Source organism: Empidonax traillii, unplaced genomic scaffold (assembly GCF_003031625.1).
Source record: "Empidonax traillii isolate 1590-97213 ecotype Southwest subspecies unplaced genomic scaffold, ASM303162v1 scaffold109:size1658292, whole genome shotgun sequence".
Classification (NCBI taxonomy): Eukaryota; Metazoa; Chordata; class Aves; order Passeriformes; family Tyrannidae; genus Empidonax; species Empidonax traillii.
The window spans coordinates 466,343-492,133 of NW_020955302.1; the positions used below are offsets into that span (position 1 = coordinate 466,343).

The following is a 25,791-nucleotide window of genomic DNA, read 5'->3' on the forward strand; positions in this document are numbered from 1 at the left end:
TTTTTGAGCAGACTTTCATCAATTTGTTTGCCAAACTCTTGCCGTTTCTACCCACTCAAGGCTGATCCTGACGGCGCTGAGCTGCGTTGCTGTCAGGCACGGATGTGCCCGATTCCTCAGTAGAGTCTGTTTTGGCATTGCACAACGTGTCTGTTCTCTGGGGGGGCCATGTGCAATCTCTGACTGGGACAGATGTCTGAGCTTGATCCCTCTGGAATGACGTCAAAGGCTGCAATACTGTCCCTCTTCCCTGGGCTGGCAGGGCCCGGGCTGGCCATGTGCCGCTGCCGCAGCTGCGGGGCTGCTGCCACTTCACCCCGCGCAGGGTGATTAATGGGCCACCAACTGACAGCACAGGTGGCCCCTGCCACTTTGCCCGGTGGAGATCTGCTTACACACCTGGCTCTTCTTCCTTGCAAAATCCTGCTGCTCCGGAAACCTCTGGCTGAGAGCAAACGGGAGTTGATTTTTAGAAGGAGCATCCTCTGTTGTTGACTCGTGAGCAGATAAAATACCGTCAAACTCGCAGCCTTTTTCCCGAGCTTGGGATACTGGCTGGCACAAGCAAAGGCCATTTGTCATGGAGCTGCAGCAGGTAGCATGGCAGGTGTTCCAAGTAAATCCCTGATGTGGCTTGTCTTCCATCTCTGTGGCACTGGTTAGGAGGATAGGAGTAGTTACCTATAAGCAGCTATTTTGGATGATTGTGAGAAGGCAAAAGCAACAGCAGCCTCAGCTTGCACCCAACAAGCCGTGATGAAATAGGGTGACAACACACTGCTACACCTGACTGCCTCAGGGGAGGTTTACCAGTGCTGCAGGGAAGGAAGAGACTGGCACATCCTTGGGGCAGGACTTCCCAGAGGCACATTAGCCTCTGCACTCCCCAGGGGCTGCGGCAGGGCAGGCGGGTTGGGAAACACCGTGTGCTGCTCAGCAGGATGTGATTCACTGCGACCTCCTGGCACCGTTGAGAGCACTGCCTGCACCCCGCCGAACTCACCCGCTGGTGAAGTGGCTGCTGACATTTCACATCTGCCAGACCCAGTCTGAGGTGGGCTGAATCCAGCCCAAGATTGGTGAAATGCTTCGCTCTGATTCGCTCCACAGTGTGCTGGGCCAAGCCACGGTCCATTTTGACAGCACTGCACGTAGGTCAGGGGGAAGGAAGGAGTGTCTGACGTTTTCAGTTTTTCTATGAATGTCCTGACAGTTCTTAGGTTCTTCTTAAAAAGCTGATGACAGATTAAGAACAGCTCCCAAGCTTGGATTTTGGAAATACTGGGATTTTCCAAATTGTCAATCCAGCAGGAGGAGTTCCAGCATGCCTGGGGCTGTGCACAGCGTCTTCTCCTTTAGGCAGCTCAGGGCTGCTGGTGGTAGCTGCTCCCAAAGATCTGCCCTGAGGAAAGTGAAAGAGAGTCTGTTACATTCACAGGAACATTTTTGATGGCTCACATCAAAATGGCTTTTGAAGTGAAAAGTCATAAGATGTAGAAAACTGTATTAAAAAAAATGCTAGCCTTACAAAAATGGAAGAGATTGGGTTTTTGAATGTAGGTGAAGAGGTAAGGTGTTTCTCAAGAATCTGTAATTTTGGGCTGGAAATAGGACTGAGACAAGTCTTGAAAGTAAATATTTAATTACCAGATCAATTTTGACAAAAAGATCCAGAGTTTGCAATTGATTTCTTTAGCCTCTGCTGAGCCCACCAGTGAAACTCCTGGTTAGTACTGGTGCTGCTGTGTTGGTTTGCTGTGGGTCCCATCAGCAAATAACTTACACTTGTGATTATAGTAGATTTTGCATGCTAGAAGTGAAAAATTTGACATTTCAGAACCAACATTCTTTTTGTCTTCTTTGGTAGAGATAACTAGTTTATTTCTAGGTGTAAAAGCAGAAGAAGTTTTCTGGACTGGTTGTCTTAAGAAGGCTGAGAGGAGAAGGGCTGGCATGGCAATGCTTCACACTTTGCAGGGCAGAAATTGGCCAGTGTTTACCTCAGGGACTGTAATATTTAGACAAGAATTCCAAAGGAAATTACCACAATGAACTTCAGCTCACTCTGACAAGTCTGCATGGTCAATGCTTCATTATAATAAGAGAGATGATGCTTGTTGATTGACAAGATCCATAGTGCTTTCTAGAAAAGCCCTGCTGCCTGCATTAGTTCACAGGATGGTCACTGTTAAATGCAAGCCTAAGCAAAACCATCTAAATGTTGCCCAATCATTGGGGTAAATTGGCTTGAGAGCTGAGGACTATTGCTGCACCAGCCTCTGCAGCAGATGGGTCCCAGGTCCACTTGGACAAAGACTGGGTTATGTGCAAATGTTCAGAGATAACTTTTCTCTAGGAAAAAATGCATTAGCATGTAATTAAGAAGAGGATGAAGAGAACAAAATCTCTAAGTAAGATGTGCTATTCTCTTCCATTACAGATTCTTCTCATAAGAGCTGCCATATTCCTTGTGCTGAGAGCACAACTCTGCTGTCCTGAAAAAAAAGTTTTATCATAATCTATTTTCTATATATCCTTCACCAGACAGTTGAAGTCTGTTCTGTGAACATCAGTTTGTTCAGGATTATACATTGTCATGATTATTATCCTTAGGGAACAGGTGGAGAAGCTGCAGAGCAAGGAGATGAGGTGAGTCTCTTCTGACCGTATAGACATGTAAATAGTAGCACGGTTGGGAAAGGACATGGTTTCCTCTCAAGCAGTGTTTGTGAGGAAAAAATATAAGCCAGTAATCTGAATTTAGCTCTCTGTTATTGCTTGTTACATCAGCAAGGGTGAATATTTTGCTCCCAAACACCAAGAGAATTAGAAAATGGATATCTTTAGATCACAGAACGTATGACTAATTTTCCCCCCAATTTTTTGACAAGTCCAAGGTGGGTGTGAATGAAAACACTTACTATGATCACATCTGTGTTTTGAAGAAAAATAATCCAGGTCTGAATCAGTGGTTTTAGTTTGTTACTGCATTAGATGAGAAAATAGAGGCTTGCATCGCAACGGATAATTTTTTATATGAGCAATCCAGTTGTTTGGGGGAAACCTTGTGTGTTTATTTATTATTAATTATTCTGCAGAAAGTATCTACCCTGTGACAAGCAAAGCAGTCAGCTCTCAACAGCAGCAAAATGAATCTCAGTTCAGAGCAACCCAAATTGGGAAGAAGCTCTGGAGAGTGGTGCTGTTTGAAATAAATTGAGGAATTATTTTAAAAGCTTGCATAGAGGAATAGAGTTTTGCCAGCTATTAAAATTGGACTTCAGAGTAACTGCTGAGTGGGTAATTAGTCCCTCAGGAACATGGGAGTCTGGACAAATGTAAGAAAGTACAAGAGGGGGAAAAAAAGCACATGAAGAATTAACTTCAGAAAACAAGCTAGAACATTAGTCACAGGGGGGATATAACTCAACTTCCATTTAACATCTATTTCTGTGTTGGACAGAAACATTGTTCTTAACCCCTGTACTGAAGCAGGAAGTACAAACCTTCTTGCTTTTTAAGGCAGCTGGAACTGAACTTTATTGAAGTTCATCTCTTTGATAAGAGGGTGAAGGAGAGGGTAAGGAAATGTGTTGAAAGTACCTCAAACCCAGAAAATGGGACTCATATTTGGGTGGAGCAGGGAAAGAAACCAGTTTTGGAACTGTCTAAGATGTTATGTAGTGCCTGTTTTGCTCTCAGAGACTCCCCCTATCATGAAGGCAGAGCAGTTAGTCAAGGTTTGAAAGATAATGTCCCCACCAGCATTTGCTCACAGCCTGTCTACAATGCACAGTTTCCTATGCATCCTTTCCTCTTGGCTGGGGATACCCCAGCTAGACAGAAGTGATTTACCTACCAGATATGTTGGAGGATATCTGTTTACATAACTCTTTGCTGGGTTTAGAAAGACTTGGTGGAACCCAAATGCAAAATAACCTGGAAGTATGTGAGACACTTGTGAGGTTATGCAGTGGACCTGTTGTTGATCCTGTGCTTCCAGAGGTCCTGATCCATAAACCTGTGCTGTAACTACTGAACCAGAGACTTATTTATAGTTTCTACACTTGGGTCTTGTGGTTCATTGCTCCCATTATTATCTCAACAGCAGTGATTTGCTAATCAGTCCTTTGTAGGACAGGACTAGTATTGCTTTGGCTGTTCAGTGTTTAGAAAAAAAAATGTAATTCTTGTGACTGTGGAAAAGCAAGAAGCTTTGCAAAAGCTCCAAACATATCTGTGTGTGAATGTAGATGAATGGGTCATATTCACTGGATTGTGTGTCTGGAGGGTCAACAGTAACATCACAGTAGAAGGTTCAGGATCTGACACCAGACCTGGATCTTCCTGATTTTGTGGACTTCGGTGTTGTCTCTGCTCTAGAACCTCCAAAGATACTGAGTCAACCTCCTTGGGCTCCCACCAATCCTCAAGCAATGGGGTCTGTTCCGCACTGGTGCCCACAGGAGCACTGTCTGTTGGTGCCAAGGTGCTGCATTTCTGACCTGGCAATGCTCTGCTGTGACCTGAGGGATGGTTACTGGAGTTTTTGTGTAGGCTTTGTGTTTCCTGCTTAAGGTGAGAGAGAGGCTCTGAATTCCATCGGTTGGGTCACCCTCTCTGTTTCCCAATCCAACACAAATGGCCAGACGGGCAGGCAGCTCTTCCTTGAGAACATGGAAATTTGTTAGAGGTGTGCCAGTTTCTGGCAGATGTGGTGTTGGCAGTGCATGATGGACACAATATGGTCACAGTTGTTTGTTCCTGTAAACACTATCTTGAAAATCACCATCTCCTCTCACCACCTTGAGTCACTTCCCCGGAGTGCTCAGCCCAAATATCCTGCACAAAAGCACCCAGCTCTGGCATATTCCTTCCAGGAGAGGGCAGGGGAATACAGTTTATTACAGATCCACTTCTGAACTGGAGCCAACATTCATCCTGGCCCAGCTCTTCCTGTACCTCTTCCAGTCTATTTTGCTTTCCCAAACTTGGGTGAGCAGAAATAGGAGCTGAATTTCCTTGAGGTGAGCCAGTGGGTTTCGTTACATTTACAGACCTCCTGTCCTTGAGTCATCTTCATGAGGGATAGCTTGGACCAGGCTCTTCCCTGCGTTCTTGAACCTCTCGCAATGAGCCTTGTGTGTCTCATCGAAGGCATCGGCTTCTGTGCAGCTTCAGGACTGGGGTTTAAACAGCTGGGCCCCAGCTCTTGTGCTTCATCTCTCCAGGGGAGGCAGTGATGGGACAACTTGTCTATCGCACACTCAGCCCCACCCCTATCCCTGCAGAAAGTGGTCTGATTCCCTCGGACGTTCATGATGTCAGCAGGCACAGCTCTGCTTGTGGGTGCTTTGCCAGTAGATTAAAATGCAGAGCATGGAAACCCGAGGCTGGAGCTGGACATGGTTAAAGATGGCCTAGAGAAATGCGGCCAGAAAGTCAGCTGACGTTTTCTCTCTCCGTATATTAATGAAGAGAAAGTTTGGGAGAAAATCAGAAATCCTCCCCAGATCCCCACTGTCTTTAATAGTCAAACGAATATTAACATAAAAAAAATCCTAAAATGAGTTTCTTCCAACTTATCTCCCCCTAGGCCTGTGATTCTGACTTGAAAAGACAACATAATTTCCAAACCCATGAAGGAAAGAAAAAAAAAATAAAAACACAATAAACAGTTGGCCCTGCAGCAGAGATGCCCTTGCAAAGCCAAAGAAATTAAGTCCTGAGACTGCTGTTGTTGTTTCCATCTTGTCCTGCAGAGCCACAGCCAGGCATAAACATATTCTTTGTGTCAATATTTCTGTAGTACCGAGAGAACTTACAGTCCTTATCTGTGAGTGTCAAGGACTGCTGAGTTAAAGTGATCATAACATTACTGGAGAGTCTGACAGGTTTTTTTTGTCCCGTCTTTGTCTATGTAACTGTTCTGGTGCTGAAAGCTGAAGCCCAGTGGAGCTCAGCCAGATGTGACTGTTGGCTTTGTGGCACATGGAAGGGATCCATCTGCAGGAGATTAATTTAAAAAAAAATAAAACCCCCCTAAAAGAATCTGAACTTCCTTTAATATTTTTTCTCTGCTTGATTATTTTTGCTTCTTTCATTGGAAATGAGCAACCTTGATTTGTAAATCACATGGAAATGTGTGAATAATCAATTCAGCCTGACTAACCCTTGTTTTGCCAGGTGTCTGGTTGGCTCATTGGATTACTAATAGTTTACTGCTGCAGTAAATGGGAAATAGCAAGGGCTGGGACAGAAATACCACAGGTGACCTCTAAAGACAGCAAAGCACTCACTCGATGCAACAAAATCCCTCTTTTTGCCCGTCCATGAAGTCCAAACACTTTTCCTTCCAGTGTCCTCAAAAATGAGAAGTAATTTGTAACACAGAACTGTGCAGGCAATGTACAAAAGATGGGAAAACTTGAGGTATGAAAAATTAGCCTCTGTACAGAACATATGGAAAGGCAATGTGTGGGCAGAGCCAGACAATTCTTAGGTGTAAACTGCTGAATGTAGAAAGGACGAGCCCTTTGCTGCCTTTCCCACCTTTAATGAGTCTCTGCTACGTGGTACAAAACAACTCGGGAACAGCTTCAGCCTATGGTTCCTTTTTAACTTTAGAAAGCAGTGTAATTATTATCTCCAGGGAAATTCTTAAGAGCTTGAATACTGAGGTTTATTTGCCTTTCCTGACTAGATCTTTAACATGCAGCCATCAGAAAAAAGCCAGTTAAAATGACCTTAACTTTAGGTTATTCCCAGTGTTTGACTGGGCTGTGGGAATGCTAGAAAGCTTGTCTGAGCAGGGCAACCAGTTTGACTGAAGTTCTCTCCTGAAAGGTGACAAAAGAGAGAATGGAAAATCCCCAAGTAATATCAAGGAGCAGAAGTAATAACAGATTTTCAAAGGACTTGTTGAAGAGATGAACAGAGGAAATGAAATCTCTTAGTGATGCACAAAAATGATGGGGCAAGGGAAAAGACAGATGTATTTTGTAGCAGGTAGTGGGGGCTCAGTTGTGCTGCATTACAAAATGAAAGATGCTGATGTGAGACATCAGTCACAGCTACATAAAAACTCATTCCCAAAAGCCTGTCCCAGCCCAACAATCATTCCTGGTTCTCATGAAAAGTTGGCAGACAAAAGGATCAGAAATCATTATATTTGCCTAGATCTTTGCATTTCTCCTGCTGTTAATAAAGGCTTGTAGTTTTTCCAAAACCTTGAGCAAAACTTAGATGTGTGTCAGTTTGCTTTCACTGTCATGGGACTCTGAAGGATTAATCAGTAAATCAGTCCACAGCTTGAGAAGTGCATTCAGAGATCACAGAGGGATGGAGAAGTGGCTGAGTCAGCCCATAGGCTGGCACCTGCCCCTGTACTTTGTAATTCTCAGTTTTAGGTTTGAGCCCCAAATTGTGCCAGTAGACACCAAAACCAGGGCTGCAGTTCAGGGCCATCCCAGCAGAGTCATGGGTAAAACAATGTGGTCATTCTAGGAAAGGAAATTTCTCTGATGAAATCTACTCAGGAAAGATGCTGGAGAGGATGAAACTGTGGGCAGGTTTCACCCAGCCCCCAGATCTTGGCTCAAGGTGACAGTGACTTTTGTGTATTCTCTATTGTGCAGTGCCAGGTTTGTGCTGAAGTGAGGCATCAGAACTTGTACTGTCATATATCCTGTTTGTTTGGTTTTAATGAGTCCTTTTCCTCTGTCTAGAAATTTTGTCTGGGCAGAAAAGGAGGACTTTGAATATTTGTCCAGAGTGTACTGATGTCCAGTATCCTGGTCAAGACAGCAGTTTCCACAAAGTGCTGGACACCCAGGAATGCCTAAGACACAGTCACTGAAATAACATTGAAGGGCTGCTGAAGTTTCCCATGGATTCTGTGTGCATGGCAAAGGGGACCTGGACACCTGTAAAAAATTCAGTACATCCAGAACTTGTCATAGAGTGTGAGTGAGCTCAGGTCAGGGGTTCATCCTGCATGCTCTGGACTCACTTCCCTGGTGCTGTGTGCTGCCTGCCTGCATCGTTAATACTTTTTTTTGTTCCCCCAGGGAAATTTCAGGGAGAGACACAGACTACTTAGTTACACTTTCCTGACATTTTCCGTTGCATTTCACCTCTCAGTGGTCACTGTTGCCTTATATTGAAAGGGTAAGATGCTCTGTAGGGTTTTTCAGATGTGAAAAAGCATGAGATCCCTCCTACATCTCAGCGCGCATCTACACAAGGGCAGATGCCTGAGTGGTGCTTTTAGAGAAGCAAAAAGCTTGTGGGCCCAGTAAAATGGATGAAACTTGAAAAGCAGAACACCCTTTTATTTCCACATAAAGTAAATATGGAACCTCAGTACCTCTCCAGCAATTTAGAGGAAGTTGGGAACTACTGTAACTAAAATGTAAAGACATTGTCTACTGCAAGTGCAAAAACATAGGTTAGAGAAACCTCTAATGCGTCCCAATGCCTCCATAGGTTGTAATAATGATAAAATCAAGATTGCAGCTTTTGGTTGTTTTCATGGTTAGGAATTTCATATCTGTACAGCCAATTCAAATCCCATTTAAGCCCAGTCTTGAGGGCTTGGATTTTATCTGTATCTAAATCTTATGTCCTTTGCCAACTCAGGGAACAAGTGGTTTTAACTGAGAGAAAGCAGTAAAGCAAGGTTTGCCAAACATCTATTTTGGGTAAAAGTATTTAAGGCCAACATTTTTACCAATGTAATGCATTTTACGTCAGTGGAGTTACACTAATGCAGAATTTGGCCCTGATGTACTTGTATAAATATAGTATCTAGGATTGTGATGAGTGTGTATTCATGCATTATTCATTGAGACAATGTGGAGAGGAAGAGAGAGGTATGTGCATGAGAGCAGAGCCCTCAGCATTCCCAGGTCCTTTGGCCATTCCCTGGAGTGAGGCCACACCTGTGGGGTCACCTCTGTGCTACTGCCAGGCCCTGTTGCAGTGAGTTTTTGAGGCTGAATGCCCTCTTGGAAAGTGACTGGTTTACATTTGGCAGGATGTGCAATGTGTTACTGGCAATTCAGAAGAAATACAGATGGAGGATTTTTTTTGCCAGTTTAAACTGAGCTGGAGTTGAAGAGAGATGAGACTGCACCTTGGTTTGCCACAAACATTTGTTTTGACCCTCTGTGCCTCAGTTTTACCACAAAATGAAAATAATATTTCATTTTTCTTGCAGGACAGTGAGGTCCACAGTGAGAGAGTAGGAATGGTGTGCTGTCCCATGTGCTCTCAGAAGAGGGTGCGCAGACCTGTTGTCATAACACTGCATTCTGGTATCCTGCACTTCACATTCCCAAAAAAGAAAAAACTGAATTTGAAAAACCACCGATTAAACAGAAAAACTGACTTCTGCAGCAGCTGGCACAACTGTGAGCTTCCTCAGGTGGGCTTCACCTCTGCAGGGGTTGAACATGATCCTGATCCATGCCAAATATTGCATAACTATAGTGTGTGTGTGTATATATATATAAATTAGTATATGTATTTATATTAAAACGAGTAATGACTGTAATAACAATGCGAGGAGGGAGAGAAACATGTCCCAAATCCCAATACTTTCTATCATGCTGCAAGTCCCCTCAGCAAGCTCCAGCAGGCAGGAAAGGGGCAGGTGTGAGGGTGTGGGGCAGGAGGGGCATGCAGCAGGGAAAGGGCATGGGACTCCTCGCACTCCTCCAGGGATTTGCACCTCCCCAGGGACTTGCTTATCTCCTGGAGATGTCCAGAGACTTGTACGCTTACAGAATCACAGAATGGTTTGGGTTGGAAGGGATCTCTAAAGGCCATCTAGTGCTGTGAATACTGACATCTTCAACTAGATCAAGTTGCCTCAGAGCCCTGTCCGACCTGAGCTGGAACGTTCTTAGGGATGTGGCATCTGCCACCTCTCCGGGCAATCTGTTCCAGTGTCCCATCGCCCTCATCGTGAAGCATCCTTCATTACATTCACTCTAAATCGACACTCTTTTACTTCAAAAACTATTACCCCCTGTCCTATCGCTACAGGCCCCTCTAAACTCTCCCAGGACCGCGCATCCCCCGCGGAATTCACACGTCCCCGTGGTCCCTCTGGGCGGCTCAGCGCCGCCCCGGGGGCCGGTCCGGGCGGTGCCGCGGCTCCCATTGAGGCCGGTGCCGGGCCGGCCCCCGCCGCCGCGGGGCCAATGGTGGCGGCGGACGCGGTCGAGCCTCTCCCCGGCCTCCCCCGCCGCCGCCGGGCGCCCGTCATGTGAGGGGGATATAGTACTACGGGAGCGGGGCCGCGCTCCGCAGCCGCGCACCCGCCTCCCGGGGGAGCTGCGCCCGCCTCCCGCCGCTCCGCGTCCGCCGGGGCCGCTCCTGCCTGCGCGGCATCGTGCTCTGCTCTTGTTCGCTTCTGGGGTTTTCGTTTGTTTGTTTTTAATTCTGCGGTTTTGTTGTGTGTGGGATTTCCCCCCACCCCCCCCTTGTTTATTTATTTTTTGTTTTAAATCATTATTATTTCTATAATATTTTTTTTTACTTGGTTTTGTTGTTTGGTTTCTGGATTTCTTTTCCCCCTTTTTTCGCTGTTGTTTTTGCATTCTTCTGGTCGCTCCTGGCCTTTTTCCCCCCGCCCCGGCTCGCAGAGGAGTTCAGGTAAGGGCGAGTGGGGGGCGACCGGCTGGCGATGCCCCCGCACCCGCAGCATCGCACCGGCGGCCGGGGTGTTTGTGCCGCTGCTGCCCGCTCACGGGGCAGGTGGCAGATTAAATTTCACCCCCGGCGGTGCAGCGGGAGGGTGCCGGGCTGCGGCCAGGGCTGGGGGTCTGTTCTGGGGTTGGACCGGCGCCGTGCCGTGGAGTGACAGGTGGGGAGAGGGGGGTTTACTCCCGGTCATCGCGACCAGGGGACCACGCCGGGAGGGGGGGGGAGGGGGGGGAAGAGAGGGGGAGCTCGAGTCCCCAAAGCCTCCTGAAAAGGGATGGAGGGAAAACCAAAAAAAAAAAAAAATAATAATTAACACCCCCACACACACACAAACAAAACAGAATACCACAATCAAAAAACCAAATAAGCAGATGTTTTGCAGCCGTGGAAACCTGGCGGTGCTTGTGCTGGGGTGGGAATTTGTATGTACCCTGGCCCTCCCTTCCCTGCCCAGGCAGCTGGTGCCACGCGTTATTTTGGGGCACCCTTCACTGCCGGGGTGCAGGAGGCAGTGGGGTATGCTCCGTGGGGAGGACTTGGCCAGTGCCTTCTGCAGGTGAAGTGCTTCCTCTTGTGGAAACCAAAGTTTGGGGCTGAAGTGGGACAGTTTTCAGAAGAGGAAGCTTTGGGAACGTTTCTGCAGCTTCCCAGAAGCGGTGGGTTTGGAAAAAAACAAACAGGGAGACTCTAAACACCCCCCTGTGTCCAGGGAGCAGCACAGCCACTTCGCAGAAAAGAGGAGAGCAAATGGGTTTACTCATGGCTCGTGGATTCTTTTTATTAATTTTTTTTAATTAGTTCCCACCCCCATGCATTTCTATTTTAATTTCTTAGAAATGCTGGGCCTGGTTTACTGCCTGGTTTATGGCACACTCTGTGGAGCAGGAGTCAGCCTGAACAGATTTAAAACCTTCTAGGGAACAGGAGAAAACCCTAAAGAGATTAGTCTTAAACTAGAAAAAGCTGTGGCAGTATACATAGGAAATGACTGTCAGCATCTCATATATGCTGGGTGATCAGTTGTGCTGGGCTGAGTGTCCAGAAATGACGGACTAGGAAATAGGTCCCCGTGTTTCAGCAAGTTCCCAGGACTTAACATTTTAATGTTGCTCTGCATCAAAATACTCCTCCTCCGTTGGTTTTTTGGTTTTTTTTGTCATTGTTTTTTTTAGCCGGCAATTAGATGGACAGGTTTTAAACAGAACAACATGTTTCTGGCAGAAAGGACATCATAACAACCCAGGGAACTCTTAAAAGTTGGAGACGGTTGTGCTGCTGAACAGCTGCTGTATTTCACTCCAGAACAGGCTGTTTTCAGTGGCTCAGGCACTGCGGTCTCACTATAGGTGCTTACATTTCTAACATGTTTTCAGGGCTCCTAGAGATGAAAGTGCTTTATGGAAACAGCATCATTAGTTTTCATAGCTTTCACAGCCCTGGCTTATTTTGGTTTTGTTTTCTAATCTTCTGGTTTTGGCTGAGCCTTCAGGCAAAGTAGGGATGAAAGCCTTTTGGTTGTTAGCCTGGCCTTTAGGAGAAAAATATAGCCAGGGCCTGATCCTGCATTCCAGGCATTCCCCAAAATCTTCTTGGCTGTTCTGCAAGCTTTGAGAGAGCACAGAAAGCAGAACTGGCCCTTAATGCGCCTGGATCTATTTGCCTCTGACAGTCCCTTCTTAAAAAGACTCTGGTTACACTGAGTAACAATGTTCCTTGTCAAAGGAGATGGGAAACAAGCGTGCTGGCTGTTTTCTGCTGAGATAACTGGCCCACAGCAGTTGCTAGGGCTTGGTTCTAATTTTCCCCTCGTTTAAGCCCCTATTCAAATTACAGTTTAGTTCTATTCCCAGTGAAAGATATGGATATTTTGATATGCTGCTTTCTAGTTTTTGCAGGCATTTTATGATTTTTTTTTTTTTAAAGAACTTTGCCAACTGCTTTTGGTGCATGCAGAGCACGCCAGCTTTTCTTAGAAAAACACATCTTGCAGTCCAGTTTTCTCTCACAGCCCCATTCTTCAGATGTTTAAGCTGGAACAATGCAGACATAGAAGGAAGAATCAGAAACCATCTGAGGGCAAGTCCTTATTTCTGCCCCAAGTTTCATAAGACAGTCACCAGTTTTTGATGCAAGATAGAAACAATCTGCTTGGGTGAATTCTTACTGGATGTCAGTACAAACTCGTCAGAAGCAGATTGTGTTTTCTGTTTCAAAACTGGAATAGTTCAGCTCTGGGACTTCTGCTGGGGAAACTTTCCATCAACGCAGAGAGTTTAAAAAAAAAAAAAAGCGTGTTAGAAATAGTTCAACTCTTTTGACTCTTCACTTTTACTATAAGCAATGATTATAGGTTAAGGTCACAAAACAGCCACTAACCTCTGTTTGAACTTCCTCGTGTCAGGCACATGTGGGTATTTCATTATCTGTTTGAGGCATAGCTGACTGACAGGACACGCATACCAGGAAAATGTGCAATCTTACTTTTAAGCCTTTCTTTCAATCCTTCCCTGCTTCCTCCATATGTGTTTGAATGAGGAAGCCATATCTTTAAGAAATACGGGGTTTTTCCCCCCCTGTTTCCTGTGAAATATTAATAGATGCTAACAATGGAACAGAGCTCTTTAGGCATGTTGTGTAAAATATCTCACCTTGCGTTTCCTGCAGCCCTGAGCACACAGACACCTTTTGATTTTTTTCTCCGGAGTAGGAAAGATAGGGCAAGTTTTGGAGATGAGGCAGCAAGGATGCTCTGCCACAGCAGCAGCAACCATCCCCTTCCCTGCACAAAACTGTGAGCTATTGACTATTCATGGCAAAGCGTCCAAAGCGCAGCAGCAGAGCCTGTGGAAAATGACAGCGTGTAACAAGATTGACTGGCATTTCCTTCGCACTGGGTCACATGCCTCCTAATTCACACACACTCAAAACCTCATAGGCTGATCAAATGACTTCTATCTCTGCAGTCCACATACCTTCCACAGAAAGAGTTGTTTTATTATGCACATGTACAGCCCTGTTTTCAATCAGTCACCTTGAGCGAATGACTGAGGGCCAGTGTTCGCTCCGTCGGCAGGTCTCTGCGTTTGCTCTCTAGGAGGCATAGTCTCCATCCGTAAGCAATTTTTTTTTTTTTTTTTTTTTCCTCGGGGAGGAGGTGGAGGAAAGGGAAAGAAAAAAATACGCAGATGTCCATCCTGCCTTTCCCTCCCCAGAAACCTTTCTAGGAAGTTTTTTTTGCCTTAAGCGGGAAAGCGCAGGACAATCGCCGCCGTCAGCAAGCGTTGCGGTGGGCTGCGCTGGGGAGGGTGAGCTTGCTGTTGTGGCTCCGTGGGGTTGTAGTGGGATTACGGCTCACGTGAGTCGGGATTGCGGGATGCTCCGCTCGGCGCCTCAACACAGGGGAGGGGGAAACTGGCGGCGCAGCTGCCCATCATGGCTCACAGCAGGTTGAGATGCCGGGGGTCTGTACAGTTCGTACAGCCCTCCCAGTTTAGCAACTGGCACGAGGTTCAGCTCACATCAACCTCCGTACCCGGAGAGAAAGGAACATGGAGCAGCGAGGTGAAACCAGCCTCCAGCTGGCTTGCAGGACATGGTAATTAGCTCAGTGCAGTGCCAGCCTTATTAAGGACAGTGCAGGTGATGATGACGTTGGCGCACTGATTCATTACATCTGGAGGGGAAAATCCGCCTAGTAAATGCTGAAGCACAGTAAATATTTTTGGCTCCTGCTAGATTGATCCTTGCATTATGCTGAACAGCCTATATTTGTAGAACTGAGGAAGTTAAAAATAAAGTGGTGGAAAGCTACAAGATAAGAAAAGGATTTGCATTTTATGGTCACCAGCAATAAACTTTTTTTTTGTTTTTTTTTTGGGGGGGAGGGTGGTAAAAATTTCAGCACTTTATTATTTTCCTCCCTATTCCCTTCTTTGGCTGTAGATTTCAGTGTTAGGCGAAAGCACATAATTTATTTTCTCTTGCCAGTATTATTCTGGAACGGAGACGTAAATCTAGAGCACACACAGTTGGGAAATGATTTCTGAAAGAATTCTTTTGCAAATACGTGGTGCAATTCTGCAAAACGCTTCGGCCCTGACAGTCCTTGGGGGTGGTACAGACGTATCAAAGCATGTAGCAGCATGTGTACTCAGTGAGGCTGCATGCTCTGGACTTTCCTGTGAGCTAGAGGGCTTTCCAAGCTTTAGTTCATGGAGATAAATGATTAAACCAACTTCTGACTGTTGCTGTTTTGTTTTCGTACACTCAGGCTCTCACCTGAACTTTGGCTGCTTGGTATATGCTGTTGGGATATCCTTAAGAGATCGCCCAGGAATGGTGGATCACTTGCTGCCTACTGATGAGTCCTTTTCATCTACAAGATCTTCTCTTGGATACTTTGGGGACATGACAGCGGGGGTGAGGTCCTACCAAATGCTGCCCTCTCCCCTGTCAGAAGATGACAGCGACTCGTCCAGCTTTTGTTCTTGTTCCAGCCCTGACTCCCAGGTCCTCAGCTCCAGCTATGGAAGCACGTCCAGTGCAGAAAGTCAGGACAGTATCTTAGACTACTTATTGTCCCAGGCATCTTTGGGGAACACCAATACATCATGGTGGGACAAAAGGAGACTTCAGCCGATAGTGAAAGAGGAGTACTTTAGGTTGCCTGAATTTGCTGTGGATATGGAAGACTCAGGACCATTTCAGCCCACACTTGAGGAAATTGAGGAATTTTTGGAGGAGAACATGGACTTGGAGCTCAAAGAAAGACCTAAAAATGAGACCAAGGACTTGAGAGCTTGCAGCCAAGTTTCTGGTGCTTCGTTACAGCAAAAAGACCACATGCTACCCAGCACTAGTTTGAAAGAGAGTAAAAATGAACAGGTGAGCAGCACAACGGAAGGTGGCCAAGCTTCAAATGGAGGAATGACCCTTGAGAATGGGATACCAGTTATGCTCCAAATTCAGCCTGTACAGATCAAACAGGAGTCCAACACGAGCCCAAGTTCCCAAGGACCAGCACAGGAAAATATTAAAATTGCACAGCTTCTAGTCAACATCCAAGGACAGACATTTGCCCTTGTGCCTCAGATAGTTCAGTCGTCCAATTTGAACTTGTCCTCTAAATTTGTCCGCATTGCTCCCGTCCCCATCGCTGCCAAGCCAATTGGGCCAGGAGGCATGATCCAGGGTCAGACGGGAATCATCATGGGTCAGAAATTTCAAAAGAACCCTGCAGCTGAACTCATTAAAATGCACAAATGTTCTTTTCCTGGTTGTACCAAGATGTACACAAAAAGCAGCCATTTGAAAGCCCACCTGAGGAGACATACAGGAGAAAAGCCCTTTGCGTGCACGTGGCCGGGCTGTGGATGGAGGTTAGTATTGGGGTGCAGCTCTGCCCAATCCCCTTTCCCCTTTCTGCTTACTTGACCTAACTTGCTGGGCAAGTAGGTTTGTACTCTGGTTGATAAACTGTTTCTGTTTCCAGAACTTGTTTGGTTGGTTTGAGAATGAAGACCTTTTTCTTTCTGTTAGGTGATCCAGGGGCTTTGATAAATGAAATAGCAGAGCATCATCTGCTGGCAGCAGCTGTTTAAGTGTCTTAAAAAAATAGAAGAAGTAGCATTGCAATTTGTATTTAATTCTAGAGGGTCAGATTAAGCTTATTACCACAGGTAATACCTTGTGTTTGCATCAGTCTGGTTGCAGCACACCAGCCACAGCAGACCTGTGGTTGGTACCAGCTGAAGCTGTGAGTGAACTGGGTGGTTTAGGGCAGAATCGCTGTGCATGGACGTGTGTGGCTCCAACTGTGTGGGACTAAACATGGTCAGTGAAGGGCTGTGATAAGCAAGTGTGGTTAAAAGCAGTATTCTGTGCACTTTCATAGAAAATGCACTCCATCCCACTCCTTCTGGAAATGCTGGCAGTGACACTCTGGCATACTCAGGGTTTTATTCTCTGCCTGCATTCAGAAGAATGCGTGGGTGCCACTAAAAGTTGCAAAAAGCTGTCAGATGTAACAGCATAACCAGAAGGCTGAGGTGGAGTTAAGCATTGCTTGAATGAAAGATTGCAGGTTTGATTGAGCAAAACGTTTTACAGAGGGCATCTCTTTATTTTTTTTTTATTTTACTTTATTTTTAATACTAGTTGAAAAGTTGAATCTTTGTTAAAAATATCAACTATTTATTTTAAGGAAACTTTGATGGGAGCCTTCCTCCCTCTTTCCAATTAGCTGTATTACTTGCCTGCTGGCAAGTGTTAATATACAGCACCACAAATGATGATGGGAGAAAACATAATGTTAACTACCTTGTATTAAATTAAACTGAATTTCTTTCAAAGAATATGCTACAGAGCTACAGTGAACAGTGTCTAATGAGGAAATGGGTTGTGATCATGGGCAACAGATGAGGTAAAAAGTAACAGGAGAGTGTTGTGTAAAAATGCAAGTATGTAAGACACGTAGCAGTTAGAGATGGCTGGGTTGGTTTGAGGTAAAAGGTCAGAATGGAGCTGAACCTTCTGATCCCCAACCGGGCCAGTTTGACGTTTGCCTCTTGGAAGGACTGAGGAGATCAGTTTATGGTGGCTCTAGAAACCGGTGGTGATTTTCTTTCCTTTTGTCCTGGTGGCACGTCTCATGAGCTGGCTCAGTGCCTCGCTGCTCAAGATGCCCTGACATCAAAGCCATGATGTTCAGTGGGTTGGTCCCAGAGGTTGCAGGCTGGCTGCCCCTCACCTGCAGGAGAGGCACTCGCTCCTTTTGGTTTGAGTGCCAGAATACAAGCACACAGGTGGCAGATGTGCCTGTGGGTGTCATATTGGCTTTCCCTGCACTGGGATGTAAGCAAAACTCTGCTTTTTGTGGCAATTGCATGTGGCACGTGAGGGTTTGTCTGATCCATGCTGAGATTTGTACCAATGCTCCCAGTGACTTTGTGGCTCAAGATGCAGAGACTGAAGTGTTGCCTGTGGATGACCTTCTGCAGCTCCATGTTATTAGAGAGCTGGTGTTCCCCAAGCTGCAAAACCAAGGGGAACGTTTAGGAAAAATATTAAGTGGTGAAGGATGATGGAGTTTACAACAGGTGCCTGCCTTCTGCCAGTATTACAGTGAATGGTGTGGATCAAAAGTAGGATACTGCTGAGCCAAGAGAAGTGCAGGTCCTCCAACCTGGAGCACCCTGAACTTCCAACCACCACAACATTTTAAAGATGAGCCCAATAGGATTGAAAAACGAATTACCTACATTATGAGGAATACATTATGAGAAACAACTGCTGGAAGGGTTTTCCAAACTGTCGCTGTTTGTCTTGTTGAATTTCACAGCCCAGGATGTGATTGCAAACCCCCAAACCCACAAACTTTGGAAGGGCTCTTCTCCAAGAGAAGGGGTTTACAGCCAACAGCAGAGGCTGCATTCAGGGAGCTGCCTCCTGTGCTCACCCAGCACCAGTCTCAGATTGCTGCACATCCCCTGCACCCTGCTCCCACATCAAAGGCCAGACCCAACTGAGCATTGAATTACTCAGTCCCCTTTCATCAATAAACCATGTTTACCTTTTCCAGAAGTTCAATGAGAGCTGTAATCTCACATGACTTAGGTTAAATGCATCTGGACTCTCTGTTTGCTCACAGTTTTATGTAATCTCAAATGAATTTAAGCACTAAAACACTGCTGGACTCTGCTTTCCCCCTCCTTTCACTGCATTCTTGTGCTTGTGTATTTATTTTTTCACTAAAAACACTTAAGATCTGACCTCACTGGAGATAGTAATTTCAAAACCAAAACAAAGTGTTGCCTAGCAAAAAGTGCCTGAGCTTTGGGGGGTTAAAAGTTCCCCATCTCTCTGGGCAGCCCTGCTATGATGGGTTGCATGGTTTAAATGCAACATAGGTGTGTGCACACAGCAAAACCTTTTGCTAACCCCTAGGACAGCTGGAGAACCCTAGCACCTCCTTGGAAGAGGCCAAACTCTGCTTGCTTATGCCCTTTCTTGGCACAGGGCAAGGGCTGTTTTCAGCAGGCTGCAGAGAGGCGTTTGTGTGTAAGTGGCCAGTGACCCGTGGCGTTCAATACCCCGCTGTCCCGGTCGATGCACCGATCCGTGTCGTGCCAGCTTATACCTTTGGCACACCAGCCTCTGGTTAGCCCTGCTCCTCAGACAGCCCCAGCCAAAGAGCTGCAGCGTGGGCCAGGCCCAGTAGCTGTGCTGTGGTACAGAACTCCTGCTTTCCCCTCTGGTGCAGCAGTGTGCAAAGCTGCAGTTGTCGCAAGGCCAGAGGATTAGGGAATTGCCCCACTGCATCTTCTGTCTGGAGGCTCCACAGGTGACAGAGTGGGATATAAGCTCTGCCTGGTTTGGCAGGGAGTGTTTAAAGGCTTATAATGCGTGTGGCCAGGAGAGTGCATGGGACTGTGCAGCATGCGAAGTACTGCACGTAGGGTAGGGCAAGTGTCTTGCATTGGCTTTTCTTGCTGGTGGTGCTGTGTAAGGGGTTTCCAGGTGTACAGGAGGTGCGCTGGTTTATTGTAGCAGAGCTTTCAGGATGAGTAGGATTATTTTAGAACCTCCCCTCCTCTACAGGGGAGAGGCACAGCCTGAGTTGGCCCCAACAGCTGGTGGCCATGGTAGGGACCATGGAGTACCAGGCTGAAGCTGTTGACTCTTATTGCCCCGTGAGCCACATAGCAATGTCCTTGTATGGCCAGGAGACACAGGACATGTCCTACACATGAGGGAGATCTAGGATTTGTCTTCAAGGGAGATGTAGTTACAAGTCCTTTGGGATCCCACCAGATAGAAGGATGAAGGAGACTCTTCTTAGTTGCTGTGGGATTGCACAGATCCCTCCACCTTTCTTGCGAAGGAAATGGAAGTGACAGAATGATGAGGTGTTCCTTGGGGCTTTCCTTTTTGGTTGAATTTGGCATTCCATGGGGGATTATTTGCACTTTTTCTGGGTTGATCTCAGTGCCAGAAGGTGCTGCAAACATTTCACTGCAGTCCACTAGATCCTCCCGGCTTCCTTGTCCTAACCTTTGCGTTGTTTTTTTGTAAACACACAGACAGCTCGAGGTTTATTTCTGTGGGCTCTGTAAGTTGATCTTTCCGTCACTGCTGGGGAACAGTGTTGCAACATTCCTGCCTCTTCAGCTAAGGACATCGTTATGAGGCAGAGTGTATTTTTATCAGATGAACTCATCCAAGCTCGTTCCTGACAAGCGCCTCTTTCTCCAACACCATCCATGCAATTCCCCTCGAAATGCACTTGTGAAGCCCTTGTGCAGGATTAGCCGTGTGCTACTGCACTTCTGGTGCAGGTGGTGACCTTAATGGCCAAGGACATGGGACAAGGCAACCTGGCCACATCTGGTTTTATTCCTTTGGAATCTGTGTTTAAGAGGACAGCTCTTTGCAAAGGCACTTTTTCCTCTCTGCTCACTCTTTTCCCTGGATGTGGTAACTACCCCCGGCATCAGTGCTGTTCCTTGTCCAGCACTGAGTCCTGCTGAGGCAGCCTGCACAGGCAACATCCTGCCCTTTCCAGCCCCACTCACCTGTAGCTCTACAAGTGCATCCCTGCAAGGATGTGGCACTGGGACTAGTTCACTGCTAAGGACTTGGGAGAAATCCCTGACCCTGCTGCTCCCGGGTCCAGACTGTGGTTTTGGGAAGCTAAGGCTGAAAAGAGCAGAGGTGCTAGAGAAAGGAAACATGCAAGTACAAGGGGTGAAGAGAAATCTCTGTCACAGCCTTTACAAAGAAAATCCCAGACAAGGAGCAGGTTGACAGCTCCATAAGGGCATCTGCCCGTTGTCCTTAATGGAGAATATGGGTCTTTCACCTTGGGGATACCAAAGCAAAGAAAGGAAGAAGTGCAAGTGAATGGATAAAAGACTCTCCCCTAGAAATGCCCGTGGGAGAGATGTGTCCACACCATATCTGACCCATAGCAAGTATCTGCATCTTCTTTGTACTGGCTGAGTGCTCTCTGAGGAGCATGACCAGATTGAAGAGCTGCAGGAACTGAGGAAACCAATACCAGCTTTCCCAGTGCCTATGCCCTCTTCCTCAACTAGAGGCAGGAGATCAGAGCTAATTAAAACTTTTATGTGGAAGCTTACTTTTCTTGCATGAAGGACTTATTCATAGGAGCCCAGTGGTTCTGTTTTTCCCCTTTTATAAAAGTAGTGTATTCGCTCTGTTGGTGATGTGATATTTTGCGCCAGAAGGGCACATTTTTCTACATGTTCCTTCCCCCATTTGTTCAGCTAGTGCCCATGACTTCATTTATTTATTGTAAATAAACAGCTGATACCATTTCTTGCAAGCTCTCTTTCTGTGCCTCTCTTTGTTACTGTTCTGGCAACAAAACACTTAATTGCCCTTTGTCAGGCAGAAAATTTTTTGCACCCATCTGGACAGGGCTGTTTTAGTGTGACATTGTTAATTAACCCTCTGTCTCCCAGTCATGTCCAAACTCAGAATATAGCTAGCCCTGCTGTTAAAACCAAAGAATTAGCTTATTTGAGTTCAGTAAAGCCTATGGGATTCACAGTGGCTATTTGGGGATTTTTCTATGGAGATGGAAGGTGGGAAATATCTAAAATTCAAAAGACCATGGAAGACAGTTTTGGTAATCAAAGGTTCAACCTTGATTTCAATTTACCTATGTAGTAACTATTCTAATGACCACTGGGGCCCACCTGAACTTCAGCTGTTAAAATGTTGAGCATTTTTGGTATTGGGATGTTAATGACACTTTATTTAGTCTGCAAGAGGATGTACAGAAGCCAATTTTTCATCTGAATCGAAGTTGTCATATTGCTTTGGGTAGTTCTTATCTGGAGTCCCTCTCAAACTAGGTGCAATTAGTGGGTATCCATTGTGTTTGTGTCAGTGGGAGCTTGAAGCAGACTTCTGCTCCTAAAAGACGGTGGTTGTTGTCTCTGCTTAAGAGGAGTCCATGCTTGGATTTGCAAGACAGAGGTTGTGGGAGGAGCTTTGAGGAGGACTGGCAGAGGGATCAAGAGCAGCACTGTTTTTGTGGAGCTGTACCCATGTTATTGGGTCTAGGGTGAGATTGGTACAAACATTGCCCCCATGTATTGCTTTGAGGCCAGAGCTGACATGACATGAGGCTGATAGTTGTGTGTTTCCATCACTGCTGCTGACTGATGGTTGAGACCAAACCAGCCATTTTTTGTGTCCCTTTCAGTTTATGGAGTCTCCCAGTGGCCTGAAAGGACATTTTTTTACCTGCTGTGATAGACTTAGCAATATAAAACCCCATTTATCTGAAAAGGCTTCTCTTCTCTTGCAGGTTCTCCAGGTCAGATGAGCTGTCCCGGCACAGGCGCTCCCACTCTGGGGTGAAACCCTATCAGTGTCCCGTCTGTGAGAAGAAGTTTGCTAGAAGTGACCACTTGTCCAAACATGTCAAGGTGCATCGATTCCCACGAAGCAACCGCTCCGTCCGCTCCGTGAACTGATTGTTCCCGCTTTCCCCTTCCCACCCAGCCATCTTACAACAGCCGATTACAGCACTTTGCTCACTGTATTTCTAGTGATAATTTATTTGTCTCCACAGAACAGTCAATGCTGTTACTTGATACCACCATATCTGAGTGCCCCATGTTCCTTCAAAGATGATTTGAGAATGAAGTTCCTTTTGGGTCAAGGGAGCAGGGTGCTTCTTCCCTTTTTTTTTTTTTTTTTCTTATAAGGATATTGTTTTCCTTTCCTTCTATCTCTCCCTCCTTTGCTGCTGCTTCTTTTGGAAATTACAGTGTTTTATTTTTAGCTGTTTTCTGCTGCACAGGAAAATGTAAAAGTTGCTTGCTGCTAGTTAATTATAGCCCTGGCATTCCTGAGGGCTTTGCTCATGTACAGGCCATTCATTGTGAGTTTTTATTAAGCTGCTCTATTTGTCCAGTTTGGAAACAGCAAATTCCTTTTGAAATGAAAACAACTCCTTTGTTTTTGGGTCGCCTGAGCCAAGGATTTGTAGGGGCTGGCCATAGGAGGAGGAATAGTGGGAGTTGGGGACAGGGGGAGAGAAGGCTTGAGAGCACTGGAATGTGCCTTCATGCACATCTCTATGCAGCTCTGATTTCCCCAGCTCACATTTACCTTTCCCTTGGCTAGGGCTATATATAAATATTTATGTATATATATTCATACATACGTATATATATATATTTAAGCAAAGGCACATCCCAGGAAACTGGGAAGCTCAGGCTGGATGAAATGGCTTGGAGTGGAGCCTTTCAGTACTGTGTGCTTGCTTCTGTCCTGTGCTGCCACGAGGTGAAAGGATGCCCAGGTGTCGAAGGACACACTGCTTTCCTTTGAGTCTGGTTTGCAGCATCCATTGTCTTTAGCAGAAGAGCTGTTGTCTGCACGTAAGGCAGCAGGAAGACATTTCCTGGAGTGTCTGAGCTCTGTTCCTATCTCTGCTCCCATCCTCTTGTGTGATTTTGGGGAGAAACCAGGGCCCCAGCCTCAAAGGTGCCTGGTGGTCCTGACGAGCACTGGGCATCCCCACAGCCACCATGAATCAAGGGCTCGCTGGTTGGAGCTAAGTCTCCATTTGCCTGCTGGCTAGCAGGGTCTGTAGGATGTGCCTGTGCCCAGGGAGGATGGGAGGCATCATGGCCTGGTGGGACAGCACTGTGAGATCTGGGCCTAGGGTTGATCTTCAGTGCTAATCCTCTCCTCCCCGACAGCCATGTCAGAGCTCCAGGCAGCTGGGGTGGGCGAAGGGGTGAGAACAGTAGCCAAAAGAAACAAATTTGTCTGATAGCTGGCTAAGAAGGGAATTTAAAAAAATAATAAGACGGTAGCAGGCAAATGATTTTGGTTTTGTTTCTTCTTGTTTTGTTTTTCCTTTTGAACTCTGGCGATTGTAAGAAGCTTTAGAAGAAAATAGAATTCAGTAATTAGAAATGATTTTATAATGGATGTTGCATTTCCTTTCCATCTGTTTGTCCTTTTTGTTGGCAAAATGGGAAATAGGGAAGTGAGATCCTAGCGCTAGGCAGAGCAGGAGTCCGCGCTGTGAGAGAACAGCAGGTCTAGCTAAAATGAATGCATTCCTTTTGTCCTCTAGAAATTAATATAAATGAACTATCATCTATTGACTGGTTTATATCACATCCTATGAATGTATGTAAATAAAACTGTACATAGATGCATATCTATATAAAATATCTTTTAATAACGTATCAAATTTGTGTAAATTGGAAACAAAAATACCTATAAAGCCAGTGTACATAAGTTACAATTCTGTATATTTTCTTTTGTTCTTCATAAAAATATATTTACTTTGACAATAAAATGAAAATGGAAATTTTAAATTCCTCCTTGAAATTATTATTCATTAATTTCCTTTGTAGCCAACTCTGTAATCAAGACAATAGCACTTCAAATTTTGATTCACCTGGATGTAACTTTTCAGGTGCTCTGTAACAGGGAGACGATGGAAGAGATCTGAAGTTATCTTCAGTTTTTCTCATCTCAGAAAGTTCTTGGAAGGTGCAAGATGTTTCAGCTCTCCCTTCACCAGAGCACTCACGCTTTGCCTGGCAGCCACGCTGGGACCCAAATGCCTTCCTTGGCTTCTGACTGCTGTGGAACAGGTCTGCAGATGCAGTAAAACTGTGGTTAAATGGATTAGAACAAGCAGAGTTTTAAGGAATTCAAGCTTTAGTGATTAGTGTGAAGGAGGAAGGGCTTCAAGTCTGCTTCAGAGTGTGACTGTGATTCACTGTGTGAGCCAAGACAAAGGACTCGATGGCCATGTGCTGCAGTTCCCTTTCTTGTAAAATGGGGATAATAATGCATCACAGTGATACTGTGGGACTTAATTTACATTTGTATGATCCTTGGATGGAAGGAGCAAGGAATAAGAACAGTAGTCACAGGATTAGATTGGTAAAGAAAGGCTTGGCATGACGGAGGTCTTGGTGCCAAGGCGCTTCAGTTGGCTCTTCTGTAAACCCACGCCTAAAAGAGTGATGTGAAGGATCTGTGGTATGAAGCTTGCCTCAGGCCTGAGGAGAAAACGCCCTGTTCTGCAACAGCCATTGCTTCCCATTTGTAACGACAGGGGCATGAACGTGATGCTCTGGTGATCTGCAAGCCGGGACATCTCTTGCACTGTGCTTTTGGTTGCTTGGCCTCCACTGGAAGAAGAAACCAGCAACATTACTGGTGTTAAAGTCACTTCTGAGTCTCCATGGGAGCAATGGTGCAGTGGGTCCAGATCTTCTCCCAGCAAGAATCACTCTGAGACTAACAGGCCCTGAGGGATTTAAGTGTCTCCCTGAAGAACAGACACCAAAAAGTGCCAGCTGATGAGCCAGGGCTCTCCAGACCCCTGATTATTTTTCCCTGAGAATCCCTATCATTCTGGCAAGAGGACTGAGGGATGAGGCAGATGAAGTTCTGTACACTCCAGGTTGTTGTTACCTTCTGAGGTGTAGCCTGAAGACCAGAGTGCTAAGCAGAGCTGTGTTAAGGGCCAGTGATGTACTTTAATTAGCAAGCCTGCACCAAGAGGATCTGCGATTCCCTTCTGTTCTCACCCTACCCACTTCATGCATTAAACCAGCTGCTTTATTTTAACCAGCGTCTCAGTCTCCTCCCTATCTCACCTGGAGTTCTGATATTGCTGTAAAGTTGGGCAATTCACCCTGCAAGACACCTGGGGCAGAAGTTTTTATTTTTCTGCAAGAGGCAATACTTAAAACTGAAGTGGAGTAATGCAAAATCTCTGCTGCTGAAACATAGCAGGACAGAAATCTAAGATTTTAGCCTGGAATATTTTCCATGAAATGCTTATTCTCTCTTCTTTTCTTTTTTCCTCTTTTCTAAGTATGGTTTTCAAGTGTAGATTGTGTGGGTTTTTCTAGTTAATACCTGTAAGGAAATGTAAGCTTATGTATCAGTTGCAATGTTCTGCTGTGAAAGGAGAATTAGTTCTGCATGAAGATAATGACATTTTTAGATATTTGTCACAAAAAAAAGGTAGAAATTTCTAAAAGAGATTTCAGTGTTTAC

General features: G+C 45.7%; 1 protein-coding gene across 5 annotated transcripts; it reads left to right on the forward strand.

Moving 5' to 3' along the window:
* Nucleotides 1-396: 396 nt before the first annotated feature.
* Nucleotides 397-24,086, forward strand: KLF15 (Kruppel like factor 15). Of its 5 annotated transcripts, none has more exons than XM_027882661.1 (3): nt 397-506; nt 14,984-16,091; nt 22,052-24,086. In XM_027882661.1, exons 2-3 carry the CDS (start codon nt 15,049-15,051, stop codon nt 22,218-22,220), a joined length of 1,212 nt encoding a protein of 403 aa, XP_027738462.1. In that variant the 5' UTR covers nt 397-506; nt 14,984-15,048; the 3' UTR covers nt 22,221-24,086. The 5 variants fall into 5 exon arrangements, with proteins under 5 accessions (XP_027738462.1, XP_027738465.1, XP_027738461.1 ...); XM_027882664.1 differs by lacking the exon at nt 397-506 and adding an exon at nt 10,540-10,662; XM_027882660.1 differs by lacking the exon at nt 397-506 and adding an exon at nt 12,572-13,825.
* Nucleotides 24,087-25,791: the final 1,705 nt, after the last annotated feature.